At 38.4% G+C, this 11,673-nt stretch overlaps 1 protein-coding gene across 2 annotated transcripts; it reads right to left on the bottom strand.

Annotated features, from left to right (window-relative positions):
• Positions 1–3,574: 3,574 nt before the first annotated feature.
• Positions 3,575–11,104, bottom strand: TRMT10C (tRNA methyltransferase 10C, mitochondrial RNase P subunit). 2 transcript variants are annotated; one of them, XM_027867660.1, is made up of 3 exons: positions 11,019–11,104; positions 10,438–10,613; positions 3,575–5,113 (listed from the first exon to the last, which is right to left on the bottom strand). In XM_027867660.1, exon 3 carries the CDS (start codon positions 5,097–5,099, stop codon positions 3,828–3,830), a length of 1,272 nt encoding a protein of 423 aa, XP_027723461.1. In that variant the 5' UTR covers positions 5,100–5,113; positions 10,438–10,613; positions 11,019–11,104; the 3' UTR covers positions 3,575–3,827. The 2 variants fall into 2 exon arrangements, with proteins under 2 accessions (XP_027723461.1, XP_027723454.1); XM_027867653.1 differs by lacking the exon at positions 11,019–11,104 and having other exon boundaries at positions 10,360–10,440.
• Positions 11,105–11,673: the final 569 nt, after the last annotated feature.

Raw genomic sequence — 11,673 nt, 5'->3', positions numbered from 1 at the left:
CTCAAAATTCATTCCTGTATTATGTCACAATTATTTCTCCATTTCTTCACAATGAGGAGGTACCTTTCCACTTCTAACATGCTGTGATTTTAAGTCCAAATGTGTTACTCTGATATTGGAGGTCTTAGATCATCTGGATACAATTGAATTTTCCAGCCGTATTTCCCACTAGTTCCTTAAAGGTGCTCTGTACTCCAGCCAAACTGTTCCATTAAATATGCCTTGCTCACCCCCACTTAAAGATTTGCTTGTTGTCTTTCCTATACAGATAGCACTCAGCGCAATTTCAAACTCTCCTAAGCTTTTCTTGGCCACAGTAACTCCGTTTTCTAAATTTTTATATATCACTTGTCTACATACCATTAATCTGGTACTAGATGTTACAATCTATCCTTTAATGTTTTCACTCCCTAGATGGTCTGTTAATTTCTCAGGCATAAAACTATCTTACACTTAGGATACATTCCCTAACGCCTAGTATTGTAACTTGCACTTTGAGCATTTACATTGTGTACCCAATCAAAAAATAATTTGCTTATTGATTGGTGCTTCTAGGACTTGTACAATTATGATGCTGTTCATAAAGTTGGGAAAGGGAGCTGCTTTGAGTAAAATGATTTTTTTTGGGGGGGGGGGGAGACTGGGTTTTTTCACCCAGGATAGAAGAGCAGCAGTTACTCAGGTATGATCCCGTTGTAACTCAGCGGCTCTATTTCCATCCTGGGTTGGTTTTGCCCCTAGTTAGGCAGCCTGGTGACCCGTTGTACTCCATCTTAATGTGGACACCCAAGCCCTACCAAAACCCAGAACTCCAGAGTGGAAGAACTGGGACTCCTACTCAGGTATTATGACACGAAGGCTTAAATTGGATTTATGAGCCAATTATGGAAACCTATTATGTTGGCACTGACTCTAGGAAGACTTTTCTATTATTCCAGCACTGGGGCAGGTGGAATTCCCTGGTTCCTACAGCTATGAGACTGTGCTAGGGTTAGGGGACAGTAGGGGTTGAAACTGTGATAATAAAACTGAATTATCTGAGGGGGAAATCTTGGGAAGACTCGGCAGCAGAGAAAGCTGTGGTATTCACAGTCTGGCAGCTGCTTAGGAAGAAACTTCTGTCAATGACTCTGGTTACAGAAAAGCATGTACTCCATCCAAAACTGGAACTCTAGCTTGGGGCAGGGTGGTAGCAATGCTTGATTTTTTTTTTTTGAGCAATTTTCTGGCAGAAATGACTCATTATGTGTACAGGTAACTTGGCTCTTCTGTTGTACATTTGCATTGGAGTACACTTTCATTGGATAAGACACCTAGCTGTGAAGTGACAATATCTATTTTCATAGAAACTATAAACTAAAAATCCATGTGAGGCTAAAATTAGCATGCATGTGGGACAGAGAACTTCTTCCGTTTTATACATTCTTCCCTTTGTCTTAGAATAAACCAATTTAATCTATATCCCATTTATAGTATGAAAATTTAAAACATTACCAGCAGTTAGGGAACCAAATGGGTACCTATCAAATGAGGAATGATTGAGCAAATTATGTCATATGAATGTAACGAAATATTGTAGCATTGTAAGAAATGAATATGGAACTTAAGAGAAACATGGGAAGACTAATTTGTACTTAAGTAGAATACAGCAAGCAGAAAAAAGAAAACTACACATAACTACAATAATATAAAACAAGAACACTAAAAGAAAGCCAAATGCTGTGTAATTGCAATGGCTGGTCTTGGCCCCAGAGATAAAGAAATGCACCTTCCTCCTTTCCTTGGAAAAGTGGGATACTCTGGATGCAGACTGTTTTATTACATTGTCAGTTTTCCTGTCAAGTGTTAGATGGTTTAACTGGTTTTCTTCATAACAAGGAAAGGCTCCTTGGGTATATTTGTGGGTGTGGTGGTATATCTAGAAATAACTGATGTAAATATAAAAGGAAGCTATCAGAATTTTAATTTAAAATGAAAAAAAAAATAAACTAGTTAATTTTCCCCAAATGAATTTAAGATATGTTAGCTGGAATTTTTCAAAGCTGGAAAAATACTGATTTAAAACCACGGGCAGCATTTTAGGATATTATACTTTCCTTAATTTACTAGATAATTGATTTCTATGAAAGAAAATCAATACAAATAGCATCCCATTATACTGCACTACAAATATCTATCCAACTTTTTTGTTGTACTCAAAAACTTTTCTCTATTCATCATTCAAAAAACAAAACAAAAAAACTATTGAGTAAGTGTACCGGCCGCGCTGACCTATGCCAGCCGCGCCGTACCCTCTCCTCCTATAAGGAGCAGGCTGCCAGAGTCATACTCACTCTCGAGTCTTCGGTCCTCAGCCGGATAAACACACAGAGACGAGCCATCAGGAGGTGCCAACACCAGAGCTTTATTCAGAGGCCATCACAGCAAGCCCAAGCAGCAAGGCCAGAGCAACAGAGCAGGAGCCAAGAGAGAGCGTGTGATCTGACCACGCTCGTTCCTAAATACCTACTAGCCCCTCCTCCCCAGCCCACTTACTAGCCAATGATTGTAGGGTCAGATACTGGAAGGGGCTGTCTGAGTTAGCACACCAAGGGAGAGGGAGTGACATAGGAGGCTAGGACCGGATACAGGAAGGAGGCGTCTGGGATTAGTGCATAGACAGAGTACATGACCTAGGAAGTCAGGAAGGAGGTATCTGGGGTCAGTGCTACACAAAGGGACCCAGGAAGTCAGGAAGGTCACAAGATGGAGGCGTCTGGGGTTGACATTGCATATAGGGAGGGGACTAAGAAAAGGGAACTCAGTCCTCTGCCGTCCCACTCCCACGTGGCACTGCCCCTTGCCTGGGAGCACAAGCTCCGGCTACTTCCTTGCACCCAGCTTATCTCACATAGCACTGCCCACTGCCTCAGGGCTTCTCCGTACCCAGCCCATCCCAGTTCACCACGACTCTGCCTACCACAGCCCCTGCCTCGACTTCCAAAAATACCCAGATCTTACCCTAATCTTGCCACAGCGCCCACCTGGTAGTTGCCAACATAGACAGTCCCTCACAAGTAAGTACTACTTATCCAGCACTTAATCAATTTTTGCTTTAACATATGAAAACAAAACAAAATAAAAACCACCAACAACAACCCTGAGCTTGGAAATCAATTACAAAGTAATATTTGTTGAAATGACATTTGCTGATTGAATCTACAAAATAAGTGTTAAAAAATCTAACGAGTCTTTCACAACATGACTATTATGGAAGTGTTTTGCATCACTATACATGTTTAACCTATATCGAATTGCTTGCCTTCTCAATGAGGGTGGGTAGGGAGGAAGGGAGAGAATTTGGAACTCAGTTTTAAAACAAATGTTAAAAATAGTTTTTACATGTAACTGGGAAATAAGATATACAGGAAAAGGGGTATAGAAATCTATCCTGCCCTACAGGAAAACTGAAGGGGATAAGAGAAGGGGGTGTGTGTGTGTGTGTGTGTGTAAGTGAATGTTGAAAACTAAAATGAATACATTTTAAAAAATCTAATGAGTGTGGGAATCAAATCATCTGAGAGAAAGACCACAGTTAAAAATGAAATGTCACAATTTATTGTTCTGCACAATTGATAATAATTCAGTTTTCCTTGGGCTCACTAAAGCACTATTCCAAGAGACTGGAGCACTATATAGTGAATTATCAGAATAACTAACATGCCTATAATAAGGAAGCAATAACTTAAAGAGATGAACACAAGTCCCATCAGAAATCTAATGAAAAATACAACAGTTCAAGTTAATGATAATCATTTAAACACTCCACTACTGATTGTAAGATTGTATTACTCATCCTTCCACCATGTTCCCCAGCCCTTTGCATTTGAAGACAATTTTCGAAAGGATTTCTTAATCCCCAACCTATTTTTCTGTAAATCCTTGACAAAATTCTTGGAATTAATGGAAATATTATGAAAACCACTATGCTTTCTCTTTGGAACAAACTTCAGTGCTTTTTCCCAATCACCAGTATTCTTAAGAGTTAATAATATCCACATCATTTGATCTAAGGTGAGATTTTTATTTCCAATCTCCCATTGAAGATATTGGTCCAATGGAAGGCGTTCACTTGCTATGTTCAGTCGTTTTGCATTTGCATAGGATATTCGGGGTTGCGAACACTTATCCACAAAAGATCCGATTATATAAATTTTATCATGTCTAAAAGTAGTCATAACATTGGGAGAATCAGCAGTCAGATAGATAAGCCTTTCTCTTGGGAATATATCTACATGTGACTTTTCTGTTGTTGTCAAAAGCAATTGGTCCCATTTCTCTTTATAACGATAAATCAGTTCTTTGTGATAAACACCATCGACTTTGAGATTGCAAAAATATATATGGAATGGGTCTATATTTTTTCGATTGGCTCCTTCACTTTCTAAGAGTTGGCACACAGTGTTCTTCAAATCTCTTTCAGGCATGAAATTTTCATAAGCCATGTCAAAAACTAAAGGCTGGCCAAATATCATTGCCTGGGCGTTTCTCCAATCCCATTCAGTTTTCCAAGCTCTATTCTTAAGTGGCAACAGAAAAGTGTTCGTTAGCTCTGTATTCTTGGATTCTTCAGCATTTCCAAGTTGTTTTTGCTTTTCAATTTCATCCATTTCTGCTCTTTTCTTTTCCTGTTTTTCTTTCTTAGCTTTTTTATGCATTTCCTTGATATATAAATATTTGAGCTTTTTCTTTTTGGACTTTTTGCTGGGACATTCTGCAATCATTTTGAGATCCTGATCACTAATATGTTCTGGCACTTCTCTGTTAAGTAGTCTACACATCTCAATCCATTCTCTAGTGGCTGTTAAAATATCATCTGAGGTTGTAAAACTACTTCTTTCCTCTTGTAAACTAGATTTCATTGTATTTTTCCACTCATCCAAATCTATCTTCTCAATAGGTGGGACATTCTCCTTATTAGGATAAAACAAAATAGGTGTTCTAGAAGAAAAGTGTTTGTGTAGAATGGTAAAATATAAACCTGTACCTTTCTTACGAAGGACAAATGGCACAACAGATCGCTTGACAAAGTGTCTTAAAAATGTGAAACAGGTACTCATTTTGTAGGAGAGACCTGGAAAACAAATAAATATATAATGAAAATTTACTTAAATTTTATTTTATTTGCTTAAGTAAATATATTTTAAATAAAATTTACTTTATATTTAGAAAATTAAGAAATTATATGAATAATGCTGTCTCAATCTCCTAACTAGCTGCTAATGAGACTGGTCTAAATTATGCAGGTTATTTTTTTGGGAAAAAAAAAAAAAAAGAAATCTGTGACAGTCATAACTTTTAGGTACATCTTTGTTTTAGCTATAACTTGGATTGAAGAAACCCATGGCCAACTTCCAATCTGAAAGCATGCAGGGTATGCATGCAGTTGTGATTATAAAAATTCTCCAAGGATTCCACTGCTCTTTGTAACAGGGAACTGGAGACCACTACAAGAAAACAGGAAAGAAAAGAACATAGGTTCACAAAGTGGGCAATACTGCCCCCGAGGGGGCACTGGAACAATTTGGGGGGGTGGGCGCGGTAGTAGCCCTGGGAGCATTTTGAATAAAAATGAGGGGGCATAAGGAAATAGAAGAAAATTCTGAAAAACCGTTGTACATGTTTCATCAGTTGTGTAACACAGTTAAAGTCATAGTGATTACATCATTTTCCAAATAAACACAGAAAATGCAAGTTATAACTGATCACTGGTCAAGTCATCCAACTGGTCTTAACAAGCTAGTGTTGGCTGACGAGTATGTTGGGAAGTCCAGCATGCATTGGCAGTAATATGTGAGTTTACAATATACTATACAGTTACATGATGCAATACTGCATCATCAAAATTTCAATGCAGGAAAACTCCCACAAATTTACAATAAGTTATTAAATTTAAGATGCATCATTAAAAAAATTTATGTTTTTGAAATGAGGCAAATTTCAAAAAAAAAAACCATTAAAGGGTTAAAGAAAGTAGATTTCCAGGAGGGTGCCAAGTAAAAAAAAAATTTTTAAAGGGGCAGTAGGCCAAATAAGTTTGGGAACCTCTGCACTGAAAGGAGGCAGATATAAGATGGTGGATTAGAGTCAGCAACCCAGCTGAACTCTCTCAACATTCTGCTCCAAACAACTTTAAAATAATGCCTCAAATCAAATTTTTGAGTGGTAGAGCCGACAAAAGGTTACAGTCAGGCATATTGCTTTTTTCTAGCCTAAGAAAATCTAGGAGTTTGGCAGGAAAGATCTGTGACAGTGAGAGGAGTCCTGTCCATAGCACATTACACCAACACCACCAGCAGACTTTGGAGGCAGTGGCAGCAATAGCAGCATCAGAAACTCTCAGCCCAGGTACAGTAAAGGGGTCAGACAACTAGTTAGAAAGAGACTCTTTACAGAGGACCCTTTGCTGGCACTGAGTGGCAACTTTAATGCCCAAAGCAGTTCTGAGTCACAGTACCCTGGACGAGAAGAGAGCTAGTGGTAGGTTACAAGACAGTAAGGGTCATGGTGGCAGTTCTATGGCAGAAAGGAACATTAGCACTTGCAGCTGCAGGGAAGCAGGGGCCCTTCCCGAGTAAAAACCATAGCATAGGGGAAAGCAGTGACCATACCTTACCCAGGATCATACTACACTGAAAACACTGAAAACTTGTAGAACCCTGGAACTAACTCTGAAAACAGCAGTACAAAAAAAGTCTGAAATTTGGGACAGGGGCTCTGCAACCCCAGGTGAGCAGAGTCTAACTTTAGCATGAAGTTCAAAGTCAAGAAAAAGGCTATAAAAACGAGCAAACAACAAAAAAAGAATCTGACCATAAAAGGCAACCGTGGTGGCAAGAAGACCCAGACAAACTCAGAAGACAATAATGTGGAAACAAGCAAAGCCTCAAAGAAAAAATGCTAACTGGACACAAGCCCAACAAGAATTCCTGAAAGAGTTAAAGAAAGAGATGTGTGGTAGAGGAATAACTGGGGAAAGAAATGAGAGTGATGCAAGAAAATTATGAGAGTTAATAGCTTACTATATATAAGAGGCACAAAAAAAAAATACTGAAGAAAATAACAACTTAAAAATCAGAATTGGCCTAATGGTAAAAGAGGCACATAAATTAATTAAAGAAAAGAACCCTTTAAAAATCAGAATTGGCCAAATGCAAAAAAGAGGTAAAAAGCTTACTGCAAAAAATAATTTCTCAAAAAATTAGAATTGCGGGGCAGCAAGGTGGCATAGTGGATAGCGTTCCAGCATTGGAGTCAGGAGGACCTGAGATCAAATCCGACCTCAGACACTTAACACTTACTAGCTGAGTGACCCTAGGCAAGTCACTTAGCCCCGACTGCCTCACCAAAAAGCAAATAAATAAATAAATAAATATACATATATTAGAATTGAGCTACTGGAAGCTAGTGATTCTATAAGATATCAAGAAACAATAAAAGAAAATTTAAAAAATGAAAAAAAAAGAAAATAGGAGAAAATGTGAAATATCTCGTCAAAAAAAAATGATCTAGGAAATATATCTAGGACAGATAATTTCATTTAAAAAAGAAACCAAACATCATATTTCAAGAAATTATAAAAGAAAACTGTCCCAATATCTTAGATCCTGAGGCTAAAATAGAAATGGAAAGAATCCACCAATTACTTCCTGAAAGAGATTCCAAAATAAAAACTCACAGGGATATTATAGCCAAATTATAGTTCCCAGGTCAAGAAGAAAATATTGCAAATAGCTAGTACAATTCAAATATGGAGTCACAGGCTTGAACAAAATTTAGCAGCTTCCACATTAAAGGAGCGGAGGGCTTGGAAAATAATATTCTGGAAGGCAAAGGAGGTAGGATTAATCTACCCAGCAAACTCAGTATAATCCTTCAGGGGGAAAAAAATTTAATGAAAGAGGACTTTAAATCATTCCTAATGAAAAGACCAGAGATGAACAGACTCAATAAAGTAAAAATGTTTATATTCCCACATGGGAAGATGATACATTTAACTCCTAAAAACTTTATCATTTTTTAGGGCTGTCAGGAGTCTTCATAGACAAAGGGTATGGGGATAAGTCGATATGTTGGGATGATATCCAAAAAAATATGAAGGGATGAGAAAGAGGGAAGCACTGGGAGAAGGGGGAAAATTTTCTCACATAAAAGAGGCACATAAGGAAGAGCTTTTACAGTGGAGGGGAAAATGGAGGGGTGAAGAATGCTTGCAACACACTCCATTGGAATTGGTTCAAAGAGGGTTAGAGTAGGAGTCTGAGGCATTTAGGGTTAGGGTTAGAGTCGGACACTAACCCTAAATACACATAACACATATATGCACTCAGGTATGGAAATCTATCTTACTCAACAGGGGGAGGAAAAGGAGATATAAGAGAAAGGGGGTGGAAATCATAAAAGAAAAGGTGGATCAAGGGAGGTAGTGGTCAGAAGCAAAACAGACTTTTGACAGGATAAAAAGAGAAAAGAATAAACAGAAGAAAATGAGATGGACAGAAACAGTTATCATAATTGTGAATATGAATGGGATAAGCTCATCCAAAAAACGAAAACAGATAGCAGAATGGATTAGAAACCAGAATCTAGCAATATGTTATTTACAAGAGACACACATGAAACAGTAAGACCCACAAAGACTTAAAGGGGCTGGGGCACAATCTAATATGTTTCAGATGAAATAAAAAAGGCAGGGATAGAAATCATGATCTCAGACAAAACAAAAGCAAAAGGAAAAATAGATGTAATTAAAAGAGATAATCAGGGAAATTACATTTTACTAAAGGTACCACACAATGAAGTAATAGCAAAAATTTTAAGTTTCTCTAACATAGGCTTCATTTCTAAATATATAGAGAATGTATAAAAATAAGCCATTCTCAAATTGATAAATAGTGAAGGGATATGAACAGGTAGTTTTAAGAAGAAATCAAAGCTATCTATAGTCATAGGGAAAAAGATGCTCTAAATCACTATTGATTGGAGAAATGCAAATTAAAACAACTCTGAGGTACCACCTCACACCTCTCAGAAATGACAAGTTCAAGAGGAGATGAGGGGAAATAAGTTCACTAATTTATTGTGGAGAATAATTTGGAACTATGCCTCAAGGGCTATAAAACTGTACATATCCTCTAATTGATACCACTATACCATACTCAATGACACTACTAGATCTGTATTCCAAAGAGATCAAAGGAAAAGGACCTCCATGTATAAACAGATTTACAGCAGTTCTTTTTGAGGGGGCAAAGAACTAGAATTTGAGAGCATGCTCATCAACTGGGGAATGACTCAATAAGTTTCGACACATGATTGTGATAGAATATCATTGTGCTATAAGAAATGACAAAATGATAGGGTAGGGCAGGGATTATTTCAGAAAAACATGTCAAAACATATGTAATCTGAGGTAAAATAAAGTGAGAAGACCTGGGAGAGATCAGTGCACACAGTAACAGCAATGTTTTAATTATGATCAACTTTAAAAGACTTATTCTGATCAATACAACAATCCAAGAACATTCCAAAGGACTCACAATGAAAAAATGCTATCTACCTCCAAAGAGAGAAATGATAATGTTTGAGTGAAAAATTGAAGGAAAATTTTCTCAGTTTATTTTTCTTGCGGTTTTTTTTTTTGGCAATATGGCTAATACAGAAATAATTTCACTTGTATACATTGCTTGCCTTCTCTGTAGGTGAGGGAGGGAGAGAATTTGGAATTCACAATTTAAAAATAAAAGAATGCTAAAAACAAATAATAAATTAGGGGGAAAAAAAAGAAATGCACTAAGGCTCTATTTGGACCCAAACTAAGTGATCTTTTCTTCCATAATGCTTCACTTACTGCTTTTAGAGATTAGGTCCAGACTGTCAATAAGTATCCTTAAGGACAGAAAAGCCTAAAAACTCAACCAGAAGCATTAAGAAGAAAAGACTAAAGAAGGTGTGATAGCCAACTGGTAAGGAGCTATTGGAGGAACTGATATTCCATATCTACCATTCCCAAAAGGAAATAGTCTAGATACACAGAATTCTGTTTTAAAATCGTATTATTAGTTCTCTAAAATTAGGTATTTTTTGAAACACTAGATAATTCTAAGGACCCTTCCAACTTTTCAATTTTAACTACTGCTTTAATCACTGATATTACTGCAATAATTAAATGGCACAATTCTCCAAGAAAAAATACATGTAAACCTAGTTATAATAATGCAATAAAACGCCTGGCTGCTTCAGATATTTTAAAAAAATGAATTTTCTAGAAAAATACTAAGTGATTTTTAATGTTAAATACAGTACTATAATTTTACTCACTTAAATTTCTTACTAGTGAGTTTCCGTGCATAAATGACATTTCAAAAGCCACTGTTCAGCTATGAAGTAACCCCTTACCCAGCAACGGGTTCTGATTTGGGTGCGGTCCTCTTTATTGACTTGTAAGCCCTTTCCATTAAGGGATATAGGTCAGAAAAGTAAAATAAGTTTTACTTTTACGGCATCATCACGCCATCTCTCATCAGGTCTCTAAACTCCAAACACGTGTGTAGTTTTCTTGGTGGTGATCCACGCTAGAAAAATAAAAGATCAAAAAAAAAAAAAAAAGAAAATTAACATTTTACATAACTCAATTTCTAGTGTAAAAAACGTGCACGTGGTATCGGGGATGGAGGGTAGGTGAGAAACGTTCCTGGCTCCTGTATTAAACACTCTTAAGGGACGCAGCTTTGATTTGGGAAAAAACACTCTTTAAATTCTCTGATACTCAGTCTTCACTGATGGCAGTACTTGCTTCCATCACAGGATAGCTGTGAGGGAAAAGTTAAAAAGTAAACTGAAAAAAGCCGAGTCCCGGCTCTCTCCTTTCGCACCCCTCTACTCCCTCCGCTGACCCCCTGCTTCACTCGGGGGGCCTGAGATCTTTAAGTTAACGGGATGCCGGGACCGAAGAAAAAGCAGATAACCTTCGCACTCACCCTCAGACACAGCGTGAAGAACCCTCGCTGGCTCCGTCCCGGAAGTCGTTCTGTGGTCACAGAAGCGCAGGACGGGAAGTCCCGCCTCGCGTCTCACGCTACGCAGCGTCGTACGTCCCACCGAGACAAAGCTTACGGGGGACGCCCTTTGATGGCGTAGGGAACGGAATGGGCAAGCGGTTGTGGTTATTTTGGCCCTGTATTTAAGAGCGGAGGCGTCTGTGTGTTTGTGTGTCAGCTAGTTTGCCGGTTGAGGGTGGGGAATGGGAGGCACGGAGCCAGTTGCTCTTATTCCCGGCTCTTTTCGGTTATTCGTAGACTAGAGTTTTCCTCAAGCCCTGCCCTGCCCGACCACGTGACGTGGCGCGCGGCCGTCGGGCTGAGGCTTGCGCCCGGAAGTTCAGTGTTGTCTCACGTGCAGGGCGGCGCTGTATGGCGCAGACAATCAGTGTTTCTGGTGAATGGATAAGATTATGTGAGGCTACTCATTTTTCTCCAGGGGCTCCCTGTTGCTTCCAGGGTGAAATCCTAATGCTGTCCACAATTTGCAGCTTCGTTTCTTAACTCCCATTCCAAGCACTGGACCTTCCAGCCAAACTGGACAAACTGTGTGCCCCAAAGTCAACTGGTGGCTTCCAGCCCCTTTGCACATGGT

The sequence above is a fragment of the Vombatus ursinus genome, unplaced genomic scaffold (assembly GCF_900497805.2).
Source record: "Vombatus ursinus unplaced genomic scaffold, bare-nosed wombat genome assembly UNPS02001419.1, whole genome shotgun sequence".
Lineage (NCBI taxonomy): Eukaryota > Metazoa > Chordata > Mammalia > Diprotodontia > Vombatidae > Vombatus > Vombatus ursinus.
Note: the sequence above shows the minus strand (reverse complement) of the source record. Positions and strands in the feature narration are given on the sequence as shown.

What these genes read in the sequence shown, in the direction of transcription:
- TRMT10C (XM_027867653.1), bottom strand. Translation starts at nt 10,399, where the DNA reads ATGTCATTTATGCACGGAAACTCACTAGTAAGAAATTTAA. An exon ending in CTCACTAGTAAGAAATTTAA is followed by an intron (nt 5,114 to 10,359) that starts GTGAGTAAAATT and finishes TTTGTTTTCCAG; the next exon opens with GTCTCTCCTACAAAATGAGT.